A 22,654-nucleotide genomic window follows, 5' to 3' on the forward strand; every position below is an offset into this window, starting at 1 on the left:
AGTGATATGCTGATCGTACATGCATACAGAGAACGCACAGGATGTCAGAAACAAATACAGATACTTTCACAGATTTGATCAGGATGAAAATATGCTATATGTTCCTAGATCTCCACCCAGCTGAACATCTATGGGGCTTTTTGGAGCCATGTTAGTGTTCTTTACCACAGAAAATAAGGTTACACTGGATCTTCTGAAGAATGATGTTTGTCCTTCCAGTAGAGTTCAGAGATTTAGTCAATATATGGTATGAAGCACTGCCATATATTTGGTTTTCTCAGATTGTGTGTTGTCTTTTACTTCCATGTGTCCTCTCTCATAGTCTCTTATAGTATAAATGTTCTTCTGTATTTTTCTCAGGCCGTCTTCTTATTTCTTCTGTACCTGCAATGAGAGATAGTGCGATTAATTAGACCACGTAAAGTTCTTCACAAGAAAAGATAAAGAGCAACCGATTGATCGGTCAGTATTTCCTGCTCTGTTTCTGCCCAGATTGAAAACATAAAAAGGAAAAACAAATGACAATAAAGACGAAGACTTTAATAAAGTACTTTTACTCTACTCAGTGTGTGAGAAGTCAAGGAGTTAAGAATCTGAACACCAGTTGAAAGATCATTTCACACTGTAGCACACATTTGTCAGACTGTTAATACAGGATTTTGATTTTGTCTATTTTGCATGTGAACTTTAAAATTAGGACAGCACAAAAAGAATGACAATGTGATATGCGATAAATAAACAAATCTTAGTGTGTATATTAGCTCTAGTGTTACAGGTCCTATGCAGATAGTTACTGGCAGACTGGTGCAATTAATTGTGCGTCTGAAAGCGAACAGGAAGGTGATGGTAGGTTGGCAAACTGGCAACAGGAAACAGGCAGGCAATTAGACAGGCAGGTCATGGATTCTGGTACAAAAACACAAACCACGTTCGCAGTAGAGCCTAGCAGAGAGGATAAACGGGCAACTAAAAAGGAACTCGTCTGGTATGGATTGAAGCTGCCGAGTAAAGTGGAGACAGGTAAGCAGGTGGGCAGGGAAAGTGAGGAAACTGCAGGGCTAATTAGAGCAGAACGCAGGTGTGCAGACGGGGAAAGGAGGGAAAGTCCAGAGCGTTTGGTAGAGAGAAGGAAGAGACTTTGGGAAGTGGGAATATAATTGTAAGGAGGGGTGTTCTTTTTCACCACTACTTTTTCATTAACCACATTCTCTCGCTCTTCATTCTTTCCTCAGCCATCTTGCTAGCTAACCTCATAATCACCACAAGATTGGCACCAATTAAGAGTCAATTATGAGTCTTTATCTAAGGGGGCTTTCACGTTAGGGACCCGGGGCCAGATCCGAGTACACTTGACCCCAAAGTCCAGTTTGTTTGATTAGTGTGAACACTGTGTACCGTACTTAGATCAACGACCCGCGCTCGAGTCCACTTGAAAAGTTGGTCTTGAGTACGGTTCATGTGTACTTGGGTACGGTACACATCAGATGTGAAAGCTAACCGTACCAATCCACGGAAGTGGACTGCTTTTTATTACGTCTCCTCTAAATCCACGTATGCGCGCAGCACCGCCGATCTCATCCTCTGAACTGCACGGACATGGCTGATAGCTTGGGAATGAGGGTGAGAGGGTCGTTATTGAGATTTTCTCCAAAATAGGAATAATAGTCGGCATAGTGCAAAGGTCGGCTCCATTGTACAGGCTTGGAATCATGCGATTCACACACCTTTCGACACTGGAACAACTACATAAACAATGTTACGCAGTTGATGATACTCCTCTTCTTCTCCATGTTTTTGAGGTGCATTACCGCCACCTTCTGCTTCAGAGTCCTACCGCAAGTGTACTCGGGTACGGAACGAAATTACTAATGTGACAGCTGACTGGCATGGGAGAGGAGAGGGGGGCAACCGTACTCGGATACGGTACGAAGCAATCGTACCTAATGTGAAAACGCCCCAATAGTCCAAATGGTGTGAATGTGGGACTCACCTATCAAAGGTTTCGACTGTAACCTGAGTGTGCATGCAAGACTTAAAATGGTAATCTTCTATAATTACAGTCAATGCACTCTATTTCGATGTGTATCTTGTGTATGCTCGTACAGCATAACAATGACAGTAGAATTTCTGAGCAGCCCTATTTAAAACATAATCATTAGAAAGAAGCTATATGCATTTTTCACTATATCACAGGCATACGTTTTTTACTGGGCCACAAATGAGCAGGTTTCAAGCCCCATGTTCAACCAGAACTCAATCGCACATCACATTTATTACATGTCAATAAAATCCTTTATGTAATGTCACCTATCACCTAACAAATAAATGTATTTACCTGAAAGAAGTCATTATTCCACCGCAAACAACAATTTTGTGTCTAAAGTTAACCTGACATGGAAGGAACAAACTACCTTTGTTGTGTTATGGGATGGAGAACTTGATGAACTTTTGTGACACCAAATTCTTCAACTGCCAGTGGAACCAGTTTCAGATGACATGTGCTTAACTTTAGAAAGAACCTAGCTCTGCACGTGGTTATGATTGCTCTGTTAAAACAGAATCATTTGAGTTAAAGAAACAGAACTGAGTAGAACAGCATAAAACATGACAGAGGAGTGAGGCAAGTCCTGTACATATGCTGCTAAAGAACAGAAAAGCAAGTAGACCAATTTTACTGATTATAGTGACCTCTTGTGATCAGGACGTCTCAGAATAGCACTAATGAATTTTTTTTGGGCTCTGCATATCATTGGGTCAATAAGGAGATGTTCATTTACCTCTCATTACCTCCTCTGGGACATCCTGATCTTTACCAATCATGCTTATTACACAGTATATTGGCAGATGAGCTGAATTGTCCCTTTGGCCTATGTTAAAAGGAAATTAAGCCTCGATAAGGTAAGATGTCTTCTGACGACGATGAGTGCATGCCTAGCCTGACCCCTAGTTGACACTGGTTTCAAAAAAAAAAAAAAACAAGAACTCAACAGTATTAAAGTGACAGGAAAATCCCTAACTTTTCTCACTAAATTATTTGTCCACATGAGGCTCTAAATAATTGTGCTGCTTCTCATCTAAGGGGAACTGCAGTTTTGGACATTTTGGACAAATTCAGCTTAAGTAATTTGGTTTACCAATTTACCAATAATTACAATACAAGCTACAAAAAGATGCAGGCTATTTCAAAGATACTATCAAATGCACAGAACCAGTGTTGGAGTTCATCTGTGGTAAAACTCTAAGAATAGATATTAGCAATATGGCTTCCTCGTGATACAATGAAGAAAATAGGCCAAGGACAAACATACGAGCCAGGAGGGCATTAAATACTAATGGCACAAAATTGCATTTTAATGGTGTTATCTATGTGGGAAGATACACCCACAACATAATTTACAAATATATATTATAATTATCCAATTAGGACTATTAATTTGTTGAGTGAAGAAGTGTTAAAAGATCTCATACAGAAAATCTATATCTGCCCTTTAGGCAGGCGTGCTTATGTCCCATGACAGCCCCTTTGGAGCCAGAGTAAAGGAAACATATTGACATTTCCTGGAAGTCCCCTCTGTATGTCATAGAGGTGGGGGTGCAGGAGGCTCGTCCATCAGAGAGGAAGTAAAAGTATGTTTGCATATGCATTACTAGGAGCCAACGTGGGATGTCCAGTGACACACATAACTTCACTCAAACAAATACTTGGAAACACTGATAACAGTTACCGGCTTACATGTTGGCATGCTTACTCTTTTATAAGCCTCTGTGAGGTGCATTCATGTCACACACTCATTCATGTGTACACAGGTGCATGTGATGTTACACATTCTCAAAATTCTGATGCCAAAATGAAAAAATGTGATGCCATAAGTGCAGAACTAATTGTATAAACAATGATCATTTTCTATACGTTCCTTTATAAGTTTACATTTTCATATGTATACTCTCTTTTGTGAGTCAGCTTTGTGGTCACTGCAGAGCTAAGCTGAACACAATGTTGACTGATTGTTGCACTGTTTGCTCAAAGGGCTGTTTGCTTATGTCTGAGCCAACATGAGAGAAAGAGGAGAGAGGGAGACAAGGTACGTGCTGCAAGCCATGCTTCGTGGCCAGGGTAGGGGATTGGGGTGGGAGGTGAGGGATGTGTGGGAGTGCGGGGGCAGGGGAGTCCAGTCACAGTGACTCCTTGGTTGGAATGGGACACGTTTTTAGGAATTAGAAAAGGAGAAGTGATGTAAATTTGGGGATGACCATGAATGCTCTTTCCCTGTGCCACACTTACTTATAAATAAACCAAAAAGGTCAGGGGTGATGCAATTACTTAATAAGGCTATATCATATTACATGAAAGGCTGTGCGCAGACATTATTTCTGTGTGCTTGTGTGTGTGTGTTTTGCTTTCTCATCCAGGTTTTGGGCTAGCAGCCAGCAAGGTCTACTCCTCTGGCGCGACACAAGACAGGAAGCTGACATAAAAGAATGGGAGGACCGACTGTGGGGGACACAGGAGCCAAGGCAGGAGCCAAGACGGTAGACAGTGACGAGGACAGAAGTTATTGTTTCAGCCTAAAGGCATCCACAGTGACCAGAATCACTCGATTGACCTTATTTTGATCCCATGATGATGTCCACAAGTGAGGGAGCATTCCAGGACAGGAACCTCATCACCAGAGTTTCTCTCAGCACAAATGTGCTTATTTGGCCAATGAGTAAAACATTTAACCCCCTCTGTCCCAATACCCACACGCACTTGCTATCTTGAGCACTGAAGTGCCAGTCACGTGCTGTTAAGTAGCAGACAAATGTTTCAGAACAAGACTTGGAGTCTACAGCCATGCTAGCTGCTCTGGGGGACTGTACTTTTTACAGTTTTGCTTTGAACTTAATGGTATTGCCAAAATGCTACGTTTTAAACAATGACACAGTGAGAATGATGATATTTAGCAGGTATAATAAGGGAACAAAAGCATATTGACTGCGGCAGGTAAAAATTGTAGGTCACCTGCCACCATGGCAGATTACCCGTTAGATAAGTCCATACTAATATGTCAGGCACAACAAGTGTTTACAGTTCTGAAGCTTTCTACATAGATTTGTATTTGTAGAAACAACAGATAAAAAAGCGAGTAGCCTTTAGAAACTTTCAGCGGGTGGAAATTGTGTTTTAGCATGTTAACATTTGCTTATCACAAGTTAACATTTCCATCACTTTGAGGGTTTATTGATGTGATCAGTTTTACAAGTTTCGAGTCAAAAACTAAAGGATTAGGCATTGAATTTGAAAGGCCAGTTTGCCGATTTTCAACCTCAGTCCTACTATGCTATTATGGGGAGCCATTATGGTAGGAAAAAAATGCAATTCCGCTCTGTGCCTTTGGAGGAGACTATCTGCTTCTCCAATGGGCCCTGGTAAACCCCCGCCAGACTCCGTGAAACGCATCATCTGGCGGAGGCCAGGGAGCTTGCTAAACTAAACTTACTCAATCTAGTTTGTAAGTCGCCGGCCACCGATGTAATGTCTCGTTTAAAATTGTCAGGTTTGAAATGTAGACTGCAGACCTGAAGATTTTTTAGACAATCCACCCGTATATTCTCGTCGTATTTCGGATTCTGTACCGCTCTGAGCGATTGCCTGCAGCGAAAACTGTAGTATTTCACTCCAGCGTCTCTCGCTGGGCCGTTCCTTTCAGAGGGAATGGGCAAAACCACAAGCTGTTTGTACAAATTTCTCCACAGCTATGGCGCCAATTTCAATTACTCTTGCTTCTATCGATTACAGAGAACACCAGCTTTGACTGACAGTGGCTTTTTCCTGGGGCGAATTGCTCCTTTAAGTCGGATCATTGCACCAGAGGCAAAAAGACGACAAAGTTATAACAATCCTCCTGGCAGTGTCTATTTTTAAAGAGATCCATCAAATAGAGAGATGAAGTCCCTCACCTTCTAGTGAAACCTATGGGACCTAATTTTGGAAAAATTGGTACAGTGGTAAATTGTGAGAAAATATGTATTTTATTTTATCCATTTGAATTGTGCTATGTATTACATATATGTTTGTCGATTACAAAGAACTCCCTGACACGTCAATGAAAACAAAACAAACAATTATCATGGCTACAGTATTAAAATTTAATTTAACTATAAATGAATATTGAAATAATACTCTTAGAATTTCTCAAGTAAATACTGTACAGTTTATCCCTCGGCCACCATCATCACATCCTTTTCTGAACATGCACCCCCTTCTTATCTTCAAAATATGTCTCATTGCCTTACCCCTTCAGATATTTCCCGAGAGTCATGCTGCTCTGGCAATATCCTGGCACTGTCGTTAGTATTTTTCTCGTATCTGGAATTCTTGCTCTTTCAAAGCTGCCCTGCGTGGTATTTTTTTTTGGCCTAGCTGCCTCGAGCCTCACACCTCCTGTTATCTAATGGGCCACTCATCACTTGTCATTTACACTTCATGCCCCATTCACATTTTGGCAGTACAATTTATTCAAGTGTTGTAAAGTATGAGTAAATGTTCTTTGGTTCAGGACTTTGGGCAACTTTGTTCTTTAACAGCATATCAGTGATAGTAGCGACTTTCACTCTTGGTTGGGGGTTTGATCCCTGACTGCAACGGTCACATACACATATCAACCATGTCCTTGGGCCCGAAGGCGTTTCAAGGGTGTTGCCCTGGCAGCGTCAAACTTCAATGTCTTATTATCAAACAAGGGGTTGTGAATGAGGGGCTAGGAGGGGCTTGTTAAAACTCACAAAACTTGCCACACTCATTACATTCAGCAAATATGATATGAATCCCATTATTGTGTGTGGCAAAATGGCGCCTCAAAACATTTCAAAGATGCAGCCTTGTGAGAACATTAATTTAAATGTACAAAATTTAAATATACAAAACCCAGAAAGATGTCAGCCATTTTTAATTTATTTTCAAACTTGCTTATTTGTGGTCATTTACAGGCCTCATTAGGGATGCACGATATTATCGGCACGTTATCGGTATCAGCCGATATTGGCTTAAAAATGAACTATCGGATATCACCGATATAATTAACCGATAAAATAATGGGCTGCTGCATACTTGATTAAATGCCCGACCTCAGCGCAATGTCCCCGGCGCAAAGAAGACCTGCGCGGTGCAGCGTGATGACATCACGTGTGTCTACCTGCAGCATGAGAGAGTTAGAAGCCAAAATGTCCGTGGTGTGGAAGTTTTTCTAAGTGTCCGAAATAGATAGCAAAACTGCTATTTGCAATGACTGCTCAGCTTCGGTGATGCGAGGAGGAGCCAAGGCAAAGTCTTTCAACACTACAAACTTGATTAACCATCTCAAGACCCGTCACCCCGATCGTTGTAACAAATGTAACAAGAGTATCACCATTACACTGTACGCTAATTCCAATACAGAAGAGAGTTGATGTTGATGATGAGCTGCAATTAGGTGTGCGGGAAAAAATATCGATATCGGTATTGGTAATCGGCTAAATGAGTTGTAAAATATCTGCATATCGGATATCGGCAAAAAATCCAATATCGTGCATCCCTAGGCCTCATCCATTAATTTTCAAGGCTATTTATCAATCAATCAATCATTTAAATTTAATTTGTATAGCGCCAAATCATAACCAGTTATCTCATGACACTTCACAAAAAGAGCAGGTCTAGACTGTCCTCTTTTTTTATATTATTTAGAGAGAGACCCAACATGAATCCACCATGAGTAGCACTTAGCAACAGTCGGCACATTGGCAAGGAACTTCCTTTTAACAGGAAGAAACCTCAAACAGAACCAGATTCATGTTGAACAGCCATCTGCCTCGACTTGATGATTATCCAGTCCAGATCAAACATGGCTTATGGGCAAGTTCATGCCTCTCAAAAGTTGGTTAGGTTTAGTATTTTTTCTAAGGGCTTGGCCTTGGTGGCGTGTTGAATTTTGACGATTTACATAGAAACAGGAAGTTTTTGAATCAAACATAAAGTGTCCAATCTGCAATCCTAAACAAATGTAAATGCCGATATTCAGAGCTTTGCCATGCGGTCATCTACTTGTAAGGAAGTAAGCTTTATCTTATCTTTAGTTTTTCATGCAATTTACATTTTAGGGTAAATGTACACTTCCTCATAGTGGATACAGCAAGTGACTTCAAACTGCTGACGCTCTGAGGCTGCAGCACAACCTGAAGTGCACAAAGGGGTGAATGCATGTTCAATGCTGCTTGTGATATCACCAACTGCGGGGGACTGAGGGTACAAGATCTTTTATGCCTTTTGCCCTAACACCTCTGAGGATACCACGAATGTCACTGCAATAGGGGTGCAACAATTAGTCGTCATTGTTGAGAGTTGCACTTGCAAAACATAGACCAGGAAGCGACAAAATGGTGGCGGTCGACGCAACACTATCACGTCCTAAAACTTCTAAAGTCTGGGAGCATTTCACCCTCCATGTTGCAAAGAAAATGATTGCCTGCTAGATTTTCCAAGCAACCTTGTTAATCATGGGAGTTAACACTAATTAACGTTAGCTATCTATGGAGGGAGTTGTACTGGCTTTTAACATTAAAATAACACCATAGTGCTAAAGACAGATCCTGATGCATCTCTCTTTAAAATATCACTTGAACAGCCCAAGGTTAAAGCCACGCTGTGCGCTCATGGATAAATGGTGCTCCTATCAGTATTTAACTCTAACATCCCGTCTTATTTAATGTCATTTTCATTCAATCATTTCATTCCAACGTAGCTAGCATCCGTCCCCTAGTGATGACAAGGCCGCCGACGTCAGGCAATGACATTGCAGTGTCAGGATTAGCCAAACTAAAAATGCAGTTAAAACGCATGGTGCTTATAAATAGGCCGGAAGTTACTTAGTCATTGTCATTAGCTAGCTTAAGTTATTAGCACCTCTAAACTATGTTCCAATTTAATCCATAGAGAGCATCAGTAAAAGATTTACTTCCCCTCACTACAGCGGAGTCCAGGTAGTTTAGATATAATAGTAAGTGATAGCTCACCTAAGTGTGAAGTTTGAGTTGCCATGACAGCCACAAAACTAGATTGTTACTGTTACTACATCATGCTGTTAATGTCAACTGTTGTTACAATAGGGAGATGATCACAACCCTTAACCCCCATCACAACCACCCTCCAGAGGCACATTATCACACACCCCTATAAAGAGATGCCTATTTTTTGCATCAAATAACGGAGAGGGTATCGATGAGTATCGGTATCGATCAACACTAACTATACCCATCCCTAATCTTCACTGATGCTATGCAACACTTGTCTCTTGACAATTAAACAGGTCATACATGTTTGACGTTCTAGCAACTGCATACACCACATACACTAAGTTGTCTTCTGTAAAGCCACACAATAGAACTACTCAGTTTAAGGCAGCTGTGAAAAAATGCTGTAAGCTAAGAATGCTTTCAAAAATATGAATAACAATTGTTTATTTTTATCAATTTACAAAATGATAAGTGAGCAAACAAAAGAAAAATCTAAAACAAATCAATATTTGGTGTGACTACCCTTTGCTTTCAAACCAGCATCAATTCTTACGGGTACACATTGACTGAAACAGAAACAGCTGTGTAGGAGGCTTAACAGTGGGTGAGGAACAGCCAAACATTGCTACCAAGGTGAGGCTGTGGAAGACAGTTTCATGTCACAGGTCATAAACCATGGCAAGACTGAGCACAGCAGCAAGACACAAGGTAGTTATACTGCATCAGCAAGGTCTCTCCCAGACTGGGGTTTCAAGATTTGCTGTTCAAGCTCTTTTGAAGAAGGACAAAGAAACTGGCAACGTTGAGGATCGTAGACACAGTGGTCGGCCAAGGAAACTTAGTGCAGCAGATGAAAAACACATCAAGCTTATTTCCCTTTGAAATCAGAAGATGTCCAGCAGTGCCATCAGCTCAGAACTGGCAGTAACCAGTGGGACCCAGGTACACCCATCTGCTGTCTGGAGAAGTCTGGCCAGAAGTGGTCTTCATGGAAGTTGCAGCCAAAAAGCCATACCTCCGACATGGAAACAAGGCCAAGCGACTCAACTATCTACGAAAACAGAGGAACTGAGGTGCAGAAAAAAGGCAGCAGGTGCTCTGGACTGATGAGTCAAATGTGAAATATTTGGCTGTAGCAGAAGGCAGTTTGTTCGCCAAAGGGCTGGAGAGCGGTACAACAATGAGTGTCTGCAGGCAACAGTGTAGCATGGTGGAGGTTCCTTGCAAGTTTAGGACAGCATTTCTGATAATGGAGTTGAGGATTTGGTCAGGATTAATGGTGTCCTCAATGCTGAGAAATACAGGCAGATACTTATCCATCACGCAATACCATCACGGAGGCGTATGATTGGCCCCAAAATTATTCTGCAGCAGGACAACGACCCCAAACATACAGCCAATGTCATTAAGAACTATCATCAGCGTAAAGAAGAACAAGAAGTCCTGGAAGTGATGGGATGGCCCCCACAGAGCCCTGATCTCAACATCATCGAGTCTGTCTGGGATTACATGAAGAGACAGAAGGACTTCTACATCCACAGAAGATCTGTGGTTAGTTCTCCAAGATGATTGGAACAACCTAACATAAACTGTGTGCAAGTGCACCTAGAAGAATTGATGGAGTTTTGAAGGCAAAGGGTTTCACACCAAATATTGATTTGATTTATATTTCACTTCTGTTCATTCAATGCTTATTGTTAATTGATGAAAATAAACTATTAACATTTCCATTTTTTAAAGCATTCTTAGTTTACAGCATTTTTTCACACCTGCCTTTGCACACTGCTGTACTTCTTTCAGTAGTGTGCTGTTAATCTGTCCAAATGCCAGAGTTGGGCAGTAATGGCGCTGCAAATCGCGGCATTAGTAGTTTAACTTCATTTAAAGTGGTAGCGTTGATATTTTTTTAAATCGAATAGCTTTTCAGTAGCTTAACTCTTTTATTGATCAAGTAGTGTGGTAGCGTCCACAAAAGCTCCAATTTTCCCAAAACAAAGCTCCAGAGAAGTGGAGATTACACTATCATGAAGGTAATGAAGTTGCGTCCATTTCTTTGGACAAAATTATTTGCTTTTTTTAGCACGAGCAATGTGGTATGAGGCTAAAAATGATGCCTTCAGGGCCCGCTCGGGCACGGTAGCTTGCTGTGTGAATGCAGCAGATTGCCTGATCAAATGCTCTTCTTTACGTCTGAAGAAGTCTACTGTTTTATCGGCCTCTGCCGGATGTTTTTGCATCAAGTGACGCTGAAGTTTCGAAGGTTTTAAACACTCGTTTGAGAGGGTCTCCAGACAATGACGTCTGCAATCATGGCCATTTTTCTGTATTGCTGTAAAGCCATAGTTAATGTATGCTGCCTCATATTTTCGGATTTTAGTTGGCCATGAGTTGTTAGGTTTTTTTGCAGCAGAGTCCTCCATGGCAGGGCTGTTGGTCTGCTCCTTCGGTCTATTTGTTGTCAAAAACCTGTCCATTTTGCGCTAGCTAGCTACACGCAAGCTTGGGGAGCAGAGCAGCTTGATAACAACCGCCAGGTCTACACAGATTATGACGTCGTCATGCCGAATTTGCTGAATTTGAGAATCCGAGATTACGGCAGTTTACGTGTTGTACGGTTCAGGACAAATGGTTATTAAAAAAATAAAATTAAAAAATCAAAAATAATTTAAAACATTTTTTTGCATTTTTTTTCTTATCTTCCCTCCAATTTTCTGAGGCCCCCCTAACGCCCCCTGGCGGCCCCCACTTTGAAAACCACTGCAGTATACAATAACCTTACATTAGATTAATCATGCTTTGTTTCCTAAAGTGTATCACAATATCAGATATTGCAAAGAAACTAATGATTGAAGATGAGACCGTCAGTGAATGATTTCAGTGTTTTGTTTCTCAAAATTGTAACACTTGCCAGATGTTAATCAACATCCCCTCAAACGTGATGCTTTTTCTTTTCCAAGTGTTTGCTGTTAAATTTTCCAATACACAAATGTAATTTCAAGGAGACAAAGTCTTTTTAGAAACCCAAACAATGGTTGAAATGGTAATAAACATTAATGCCCAACATAAGGGTTCTAGAGTATTACACTATTATTTGCATTTGGCCTAGTTAACAGTCAACACTTTGTTTGTATCCTAAACAGTAGATTATTCTTGGCCAAAGTTCATGCAAAAGTCAACTCCTCCTCTTATTGGATTATGAATGGGAGCTCATAGCACAGCCAAAATCTGAATGGGCTCCAGCCATGGATCTGTCATTTTCATCCTGTATTAAGGCAAAATCTCTCTGGCACATTGGAGCAGTTAATAAAATAAATAATAAAGAATGAACCTCAACAATCTAGGAGGGCCTTAATATTGGAACGCTTCCCTTTTTTAAGGGAGACAAACAACGAATATAAAACATTGCCTGAGTTGCCATGCCAAGTCCAACACTATCACAAACAGTACAATATAAACACATGTCAGAACAGTCAGAACTTTTGATATGACAAAACAAGAAAGCACTACCCAAACAACAACTACAACTGAAATTACCTTAAGGGAGGAGATTAAATTGCACACACCTAAATTATGATGAAGAAATTGTTCATAAATGAGTCTCTTTAACTCTTTAACTTATGGGTGCCCAGTGGTGAATACGCTACCACTAACTCTGGATGAATAAACAAAGGTTGGTATGTTTGTTTTATCCGAATGAAAGGCTTTTTGGCTCTCCTTGCTCAAACTGGAAGCACAGAATTATTCCAAAACAGCATAAAAACTCAATTTAAAACACGTGGGATAAACTTATTTATATACTCTGCCTGGCACTAATATTTCGTTGGACCGCCTTTAGCTTTGATTACGGCACAAATTCGCCGTGACATTGTTTTTAAAAGCTTCTGCAATGTCACAACATTTATTTCCGTCCAGGGTTGCATTCATTTTTTGCCAAGATCTTGTATTGATGATGGGAGAGTCAACTGCGCAAAGTCTTCTCCAGCACATCCCAAAGATGCTCAATGGGGTAAAGGTCTGGACTCTGTAGTGGCCAATCCATGTGTGAAAATGATGTCTCATGCTCCCTGAAGCACTCTTTCACAATCTGAGCCTGATGAATCGTGGCAACGAGTCACATCTTTTTCATGACCACAGGATATGTCTTCCGACGTGGTTCTTTAAGAAATGAGAAGCTACTCACTGCATCAGTTAGGGTTCAATAACTTGTTGCCAGCTGAAATATATTAATCACTGCAGTCATTTTCCACTCTCATACATATTTGCTTCGTTAAATCCTGGTGGTGACTTTTTTTTGGCCAGGCAGTGTATAAATAGATTCAACTGTACAAGTCAGCGCCAAGCGGCAACCTCCAGTGTTGAAAAATGAAGCCAATGCGGAAGTGCAAAAAACTGCAGTTCCTCGAGTGGCCACTTGAGGCTGGCTCCAGAAAACAGGAAATAACACGCCTACACCAATAAACACCTGCAGTCAGTCACCGACAGAATCTCCTCCTGGCAAAGTCAAACTAGCTCATACATTATTTATACAGTCTATGACTAATAACCGCTAGCTACGCTGAGGAGCATATAGCCTAGCTTCATAGCCGTAGCTGGCTGATTCATGCGGCCCGCCCATCCAGCTCAGCCATAGGCTTTAGCTCTGCCGCGCTCCGCCTCTTTGCTTGCCTCTGGATTAGCCGGCTCTGGCATTTCCAATATGGCGACCCCCAGCGGCGGCGCAATTCAGGCTTCAAGACGCTGCTTCAGAAACCAATGGGTGACGTCACTGAGACTACGTCCATTACTTATACAGTCTATGGTCAGCGCATTCAAACAAATGACGGCACGGTAAGAACTTAACCAAGCTGCAGATTTCCATCCATGCATGCACATAACACTATTCTACGCAGATGTCTACTGGAAAACACAGATTATACTTTTACTAGATTAAATATTTTTGGCAAACGCTAGTACTACAGTATAATATAAAAGGAACAAGTGAATCCTTAGCTCTTCCAGCACAGAAATTAATGGAACTATTGAACTGCACAATTTCATCTATTCAAGTCACAGAGTTCCTTTGGATGAGAGAAAGGCCAGCATATTCTAGGTCCAGAAAAGATCCTATTAACATGATAACATTATTTTATAGGAATACAGATAGATATATAAGATATGCTGTAGTAGTTGTGTCTACCAGGTTTCCCATTTGGTCTGTAACACCTTCTCTCTCTAGACTAGACAAGACCAGAAAAGTGTTTCTACTGCAGACAGGGGACGTAAAGCACATACAGTGCATGGCTGCCCCATTCTTACCCCAATGTCTGTTTATTCTAGTATGCATGTTGCCTCAGAGATATTTTAGGTTCCATTGTAGCTCTTTGACCTCTTCTAGGAAATTCCTCAAGGATGTGTTTTCATAGCACTCAATATTCATGGCTGAGTGAAAAACTAGGCATTCCTCAGTCATGATGAAACTACCTTGTCTGTCTCAGAGAGAACATATACTTCTGCGTCATCTCAGAGATATTTAAAAGCATTGAGATAAGCAAACAAATCTGTTAAAGCCCCTACTGTACATTAAAATAATAAGTTCAATTCAGATATTGTTGTTGATATTATACTACACTGAAATGCAACCATCATTGTGAAAATTGGCCGGTTTTGTTTGTCCTCTGGTCACGTACAACTTCCTCAAAGTATGCATGACGGGCTGACCCGTTTTGGTTCAGGGGCATCCTCAGTCCTAAAACAGAGACATCCTCAGATACATCCAGCATGAATGTGGAACTTTTCATGTTTGCATTGTGATATTGTAGATGAAATAACTATAGCTAAAGTCAGTAAGTAAGAAATTATATAATATTATTCAACTGACACAGTCTGAGAAATAAATCTTCTGCCAAAGGAATACATACAACCCCCCACCCCCAAATTACATAAGTCATCTAATTTACATCCATTTGGCAGCATTGGTGATGTATGTTGTAAAAGGCCTACAGGGCTCAAAGTATTCAGAATAGGTTCTGAAAGGTTCTTTTAAGTATCTCCAAGTACATAATTAATGGTCTAACTATGCATTTTCATAAACTAAACTTTAACTGTTGTGTAGCATCATGAGAAAACAGTATTTGATGAATGCTTTAGTGTCAAACTTCTGTTTTTGGTCTCGACAGTCCCTGTACCCACCTATTTGTCAAGTTGGAGCTTTTTAGTGACTGACTGAAAGATGCCCTGTCCAATGGGAGCGTGGCAGGGTGTGAAGTGGCCCAACTGTTGTGTCTGCCTCAAGACTCCTTTCTGTCAAAAATACAAACTAGCTTAGTGACCACATTCAGGTATAAGTATGATACACAAGTTCCTTGTCATATAGACATTTGCTTTCAACTCAACTGGTAAAATTTCCACTCTAAATGATCAGGTTTCATTTTATGTAAATGGTTAATATACCTGTATCTGGTTGAGTTCTGTGTCCAGCGATGCCACTGTTCTCCTCTTCAGCGCGTCTAAAGCAGTTATCAGAACCACAGCACTCACACAAAGAATTGTCTCCCTCTGTGGATCGCCACCTGAATCACAGAGATCATTTTTGATTATGCCCCTCAGCTGTAATGTTCGAGCTTAAACTTAAAATTCAGGCTAGAAAACCCGATTTAACCACTAAAGGTCAACAAGGTGAACAGTTAGCCTAACCTGAATGTGGGTCTATGGAAGAAGCAGGCTTTATCAATGTTGCTGTGCGAGTTTTGTTTCAGAGTGGCCCTAAGGTGGCAGCTGATGAAAATCTAGAAGAAAAAAGCCAAATTAATTCTGCAGAAAAGTAATGACCCAGCTTCTGTCCAGAGAGGTTCCCTTACCTGTTCCCCAGACTCCTTGTGGAAGCGGAGGGCTTGGACACTAAAGCATAGTCTGTTATTTTGCTTTCTTGGGAGGAATTTAGACGCAGAGCCCGGCAATATACTATCCATCAGACATCTGAGGAGGAGCATGATTTCTTGAATGACATTAAATTGACATGATCTATACAACCTAGTCAGTTAAAAGCTGTACCAAGAATTCTTGGATTCAGCACTGTGCAGTATTTTAGGTCTTAGGTTTAGGTCTCTAGGGCATTATAACATATAAAAATATTTTAGATACTATTTTTTTAATTCTGAAGAAAAGGTTTACCCATGCTTAATGATAAACTTATAGCTTGGCAAGGATAGAGGATCAGGCTTCAGCGTAGCAACACAGTAGTCGACATGTAGAGTAAGAGGAGCGTGAAGGGGGGCCTCCACACCAGCCTCCAAAAACACTGCTTCCCCCTGCTGGTACACTGAGGAACTACGTTGAGAGGAGCAGTCATCTACATTAGAAAAAAAAAAGACACTTTTTCAGCCCCCTTTCATAAATATACCAGATAGAACAATACATACATATATTACTATTGGCAATTCATAGAAATCTTTTAATCTTTCATTCAGTCAAGATTCAGTGACAGTGATTTCACCTGCCATGGTAAGAAGGTAGAAGTGCAGGAGGCCAAAGGCACTGATAGTGGATGTCATTGGTAGCCAGGTTGGGGTTAATGGTTCTCCATTCACTGTCTGCTTTCTGTGCTCACACAAAGATAAGGTACAGCTCATACAATTGCAAAGTGTTGGTAAAGGCTGACAGCAGGGTTGCCAGGTCTGCGGTTTCCCCGCTGAATTGGGCTACTTTTTAAGTGTTGCCGCGGGTAGACCTGTTTTGCATGCAATTTACATGAATAATAGGCTATCTATAAATAGCAATCTAATTATTAATTAATTAATTTTTAGTATTATTTTAGATTAAATAATTTATTTATACCCAAATCCTACCAAACGGACTCCATATCATTCAGAACTACACACAATGGACATGGGACATGCATGCCCACAAAACAAACCCACATACACTACTTTGCCACACAGTTAGCGAACTTAAACTGAACACAGTCCGCATCCGTGTGCAGTCAGCTAGCCAGCTATTGTCAGCAGTGACACCTGCAGCGGAATCCGTGAACACGCCGGACAATTCAAGCTAGCAACTCCGGCCGGGGAGAAACATGACGCCCGGTAAGTGGGAAAAATACGGGAAGAAATACACAAGGGACTGGTAAAGTGAAAACAGAATCAAAGAATGGATAGGACGCGTGGCTGGAGATAATACAAAAGCTTTTTGTCAGTACTGTATTACCGAGACATAGACTGTATAAAATGATGGACGACATGACAGCTCCCTAAAAGTGAAGCCAAAACGGGCGCCCCCTGCTGACTGGCTGCAGTATAGGTCATAAAGCCCGCCTCCTCCATGCTAACAAATGGGACATGGGTCAAACTATAAAATCAAAATACACGCCCAATACATTTTTCTCAAACATGTTTTCTGTCATTATAGCTAGTTCTTATCATGCTGATTTGCGTCCAAGTGTTCATTTTTCTGACAAGTTTATTTTTAATTAGACCAACACAGAGAAGCTATTCTGCTGTTAAACACGCCGGCGTGCGGGATCCATGCTGTTTTTTGGGTAAGTTAAGTGTGTGTTTGGGTTAGCGGAAGTGGCTACGGCCGCTTCACTCGCCGATCTCTACTGCGCAGTCTCTTGCTCCATATGACGTCGCCACCGCAAGATGGCCAGCGCCTATCAAAGGGGCTATTTTGGCATCAATTTCGTATGCCAGTTTTGATAGCATCCTCCTCTCACTCACCTCTATGACCGTCTGAGTTTAATTAATCTGTGTATTTTATAATGCACTTGGCAATGATAGCAATGCTGTTAGACTTTAAAAGCAGTGTATATGGTTTGACAGTGGTACATTTTGAGTTCTAGTATTGGGCTGGTTTTATTGGCCATTGGGCTGGTTTTGTCACACAGACCTGGCAACCCTGGCTGACAGCAACTCTTGACTTTGTTCCTGTACAATATGATGCAGCATAAGAAACCAAATGAAAAGATATACTCACATAGTAACACACTTGAGGATTGATACTAAAACATTGTCTTACCTTTTATAGTGGCATTCAACAGGTATGAGAGTTCTTATCCCTCTAACTATCACACTGCCTGTAGAGGTTGGAACCACAGCAGGAAACAGTACCAGCTGATTGGAAAACACAAGCCACTCACCATGAACCTTATAAAGACATTAAAAAAATAATTAATGACAAATACCTAACGTTTCCTAGTTTCAGTGTAACCATATTTTATTTTTGCAAAAGAAAGTTTTCAGGGTATCACATGGTATCGTTTCTTTTAAGTAAAGTAATACTGGATAGTGTCATAATGCAGTCATTTTTGGTGTTGTACTCTACAGGGATATTCTCTTACACTGGACTCAGTCCCACAATCTTGAAGCCTCGCAGATATGACCATTTCAGATGCTGATTTCGGCGTCTTTGGCCCACATGAACTCAGCCGTGTTGCGTTTGCTCCAAGTCGAAGATACTCTGGCTCGTACGGAATATGTCTGTCCGTGAAAAACTGTCGCTTTACGGTTATTCTCATTTTGACCTCACCGCATTTTACTTCAAGACCGACTTTTTCTCGTGTTGATACATCACTCTCTTCAACATTGGAAACGCCGCTGGCAGACAATAAAACCGTGAAAATGGAGACGTATAATGTGCATTTTACACGGGTCATCATTTTGAAGGAAAATAAGCTAGCGATGTATTAATTAGCGGGAAATAATTAAGAGTCAGGTGTGAAATGTGCTGCTGTCGCGTGCACTTGATGATGCTTGACGTTATGCCCGTTTCAAAGTCTGCTGAAAAAGTAAAATGTCGACAGTATCTGATGATCAGACAGGACGCGTTTTTGCAGCTGGGGGCGGCTTTTTTGTCACTGTTGCGTGATTGTCAATGAGAGGGACGCTCTTTGCGCGCTGCTTTTGCGTTGAGGAGCGCCTCGCGTTTTTGAGGAAACGCTCAGAGCACCTCGAGTTGAAAAAACTTCAACTCAAAGCAGAAAAGCGCCCGACGTCATGGGTTTTTTTTTTCTCATTGTCCAATCGGATGAATGGAGAGGCGGGCCTTCTGTGTGGCTGACGACATTCGGTTGATTTCCATGGAAACATCAAACATGGAAGAGAGATTAGTGGTGGCTGTTGTGGGATACCCGTAGCCGTAAAGTACCATGATGTCAACAAAAAACAGCTGGCCTGGAGGCAAATAAGCGTTGTTCTTGAAATTTCGGGGAAGTTGTTTTGATTCATTTCAACTGTAGGCTACAAATAGTTAACTTATTCGTAGTTTAATGTTCCAGTTTGTGGTTTCAGTTGTGGTTTGTGTTGTGCGACCGTTTGCTCACTTTTAACGTCGTTCTCTGCAAACTGCAAGACATATGAAAACAAACTGAGTCTCAACTACTTTCTAATGTTAAGGGTTAATGTTAGGGAGCTGACTAGCTGTTCGCTGACATCCTTTTTTATCATGTGTTAAGTGGAGGAATGCACGAAGAAATGGAAATATCTGAGAGATAAATATTTGAAGGCAAGGAAGGCAGAGAACGAGGAAAGGAGTGGGGCAGAAGGAGGCACTCAGAAGAGGTGAACATTTGTGGCAATCATGTCATTTCTGGAGCCACACGTGAAGGAGAGACCAACAACTTCAAACTATGCAGTTAACACAGGCAGCCATGACTGTACTGTTGAGTCTCTTCTTCTCCTCAAGTTGAGGTGCATAATTTTGCAATCTTTGAAAGGGTAAACACAGGGGTAAATTAATCAAATAAATTATGGTCCCATTCCATTTAGGTGTGTCACAGCTATTCCAGATTCATGAGACGTGATGCAAAATACCAGGGCCCTGACTCTTAATTGAATGGCACTTTAAATAAAGTTATTAATCATAGCAGTGTTTGCCCTGTGACTACATGTAAAAATGACAGCTGTAAAAAACACCACAGTTTAACACTTGTGTATGACATTCTCTTAGGTGGATGACCCACTACCTGGGACCTCTGACCTGTACCATCTGTCTGCTATACCACCTACAACCAGGGTATCAGAATCGCTCAGCACACCTGCACGTCCTTCACCCAGTGCACCCAAGGCTATGGAGACTCCCGTCCGACACACTACTGCCAGAGATACAAGGAGGGGTTGCAAGAGGACAGGAGACCTATCTGAGTACCAGAGAGAACTGCTAGCAGCTGAAAACAAGCCTCTTGATGAGGACGAACATTTTTTTATGAGCTTGATCCCTGCAGCAAAACGCTTGCCACCAAGAAAAAGAGCTGAAGTGAAAGTACAATTTATGCAGATCCTAATTGAAGCAGAGTTTGGCAATGATGACTAATGAAAAACTAAACCAAATCATCAAACTCTGCTTCAATTAGGACTTTAGTTTTTGTCTCTCATCTAATTTTCTCTCTCCCTGTCTCTCTCTCTCACAAGACGCACACACTTTACTATAACAGGCACATAGATGATTGTAAATATTAATTCTAAAGTCTGTTAAATTGTTAATACTTTTAAATTTTCTTGAATATAACCAAATTGTAAATACTAGCCTAGTTTCACACTTTTTAATCTTTTACTGAAATTATTTATTTGAATTCTTTTTTGTACAATTATTGAAATTATTGTAAATATTACTTTGTCTTTCCCTTACTTTAAAAAAAATATTAAAAAGAAACAGTTGAATCACTTGATATGTCTTCATCATGTTGGCTGTAGTTTGCTGTTAAAACACATCTTACTTTTGAGAATGTACTGTGTTGTCAGAGGGGTGGTAGATGGTATTAAGACATAGCTGCATGTTGCCAGGACACTTCACCAGCCGAGGAGGAGAAGTAGGTGGCAAACTTCTTTCTCACAGCCAGCGCTTCTCTGGAGGCGTTGTTGCTGCCAACCTGGGTGATACCCTGCATCCCAGCTGATGGCTCAGTGCACAATGCTGTGCTGCTGGGGTCTTTGTCATCAGCATAGTGCCAGCAGATTAAGTTGTGAAGGATGCAAGTTGCTTTCACGACAACTTCAGCAGACACTCCAAGGACTCTCCCGTACAGTCGCCACTGTGAAGCCAATATGCCGAAGGCACACTCAACCATTCCCCGGGTTGAGACGGGCAGTAGTTGAAAATCCTCTGCTCAGGTGGTAAGTTGTGCCCAGGGAATGGCCTCATCATGTTCCTCCGCAAGGGAAATCCTTCATCTCCCACAAAAACAAAAGGTGTGGCTACTCCAGCTCCTGGTAGAGGCGCATCTGATGGGACGTCGAGGGCATCATGACGGAGTGCTTGGCCAAAGGCTGATGAAGAGAGCGTACCTCCATCACTGCTCTTGCCATATGCTCCCACATCGATCATTCTGAAACGATATCTTGCATCCACCACTCCCAGCAGTACAACGGAGAAGGAGCCTTTGTAATTGTGGAACTGGGAGCCACTATTTCCTGGGGCTTGGATGGTGACATGTTTCCTATCAATTGCTCCAACACAATTTGGGAAATTCCACAATTTCTGGAAGTTGTCTGCAATGGCCCTCCACTCCTCTGTTCCAGGGAATGGCATGTATTCTGTTACCAGACATGACCGGAGTGCCTCACACACCTCTTTCACAATGCCACAGTGTTGAGAATCCAACCCTGTAGCTGAAGGCAATAGTTTTGTAGGAATCCCCAGTGGCCAGAAATCTGTAAAGTAAGAGTGTGTTATAGTTAGAATGGGTAGTGCAAGAAATTACACTTAATATCAATACAATAATTTGAGCAATTCTGTTAATACATAGCACCAGGCCTGGGTCAACTAATACTTGCAACTCTTTCAGCCTGCTTTTGACGCTAGTCGGGTGGGATGTATCTATGCATAATTCATACTATGTTAGCGAGATTAAGGGGGAATTTACTAAAGGATTGTGCGGCTCTTGCGCACACAAAACCTTTGCAAACGAAGCTCCGTTACAGAGAGTAATACTAGTAAACACCTGTTGAGTCTGGACTTTACAATGAACTGTTAAAAGAGCTGCCCCCTCCTCTCTGTGCTCATCATCGATCTGTGCTTAAACCCTAATTGGTCTTGTGTCTGTCCCAAACAACGTGTTTTTCATGCTTGTCTGGTACGCCTGCCACTGGTACCGTCTAATGGTCATACATGTCTATCCTTAGTGTTATCTAGGTATGAGGACGTGTTGGTTTCATTTTTTTGAGGTTTTGGCTGCTACATTTTTACGGTTCCTCAGAAATACTCCTACGTGATTTATAGGTCACTTCTTTTGTGGAAGTAGTGATTCTGTGGTTTTCAGGTTAAAGTTTCTAAAGCAGGTGATACAGATCAGAAGCTTTTCAAAAGTAAGTGGGAGATGTTCAGGTAGGGTGACTCTACAAAGGCTAAGGCTAAAAGCTAACTTCTATCTAAAGCATGGATTTATTACTTGAAAAAAAAGAGAGCAAACACGTTTTCAGAAGTTTCACCGAGGGTCAGTGATTTTCTTTATAATTTCCTGTTTGTTCAGGATGTGGTTGACTTCCTGTTAACCTGACTCGACTGACAAAGGCAACATACTTCACATACACATAATGGAGATCACACCGCTCTGCCTGATGCTCGGTAAGTAAAGTTACTTTTTAATACATGAGCCAACCTTTCTTAAATTCAAAGCTTGGATAAAGAACAAAGCTTGATGTGTTACTGTGATGTAGTG

General features: G+C 41.3%; 1 protein-coding gene across 1 annotated transcript; it reads right to left on the reverse strand.

The window, feature by feature from the left end:
• Positions 1 to 326: 326 nt before the first annotated feature.
• Positions 327 to 21,525, reverse strand: LOC138601166 (zona pellucida sperm-binding protein 3-like). The gene is made up of 12 exons (XM_069672742.1): positions 21,021 to 21,525; positions 20,791 to 20,925; positions 19,984 to 20,092; positions 18,341 to 18,596; positions 18,019 to 18,146; positions 16,499 to 16,602; positions 16,177 to 16,354; positions 15,864 to 15,981; positions 15,700 to 15,791; positions 15,457 to 15,575; positions 15,196 to 15,306; positions 327 to 384 (listed from the first exon to the last, which is right to left on the reverse strand). Exons 1-11 carry the CDS (start codon positions 21,523 to 21,525, stop codon positions 15,218 to 15,220), a joined length of 1,833 nt encoding a protein of 610 aa, XP_069528843.1. The 3' UTR covers positions 327 to 384; positions 15,196 to 15,217.
• Positions 21,526 to 22,654: the final 1,129 nt, after the last annotated feature.

This window comes from Semicossyphus pulcher, unplaced genomic scaffold (genome assembly GCF_022749685.1).
Source record: "Semicossyphus pulcher isolate SPU_LCO1_2020_fin unplaced genomic scaffold, fSemPul1.0.p SCAF_21, whole genome shotgun sequence".
Classification (NCBI taxonomy): domain Eukaryota; kingdom Metazoa; phylum Chordata; class Actinopteri; order Labriformes; family Labridae; genus Semicossyphus; species Semicossyphus pulcher.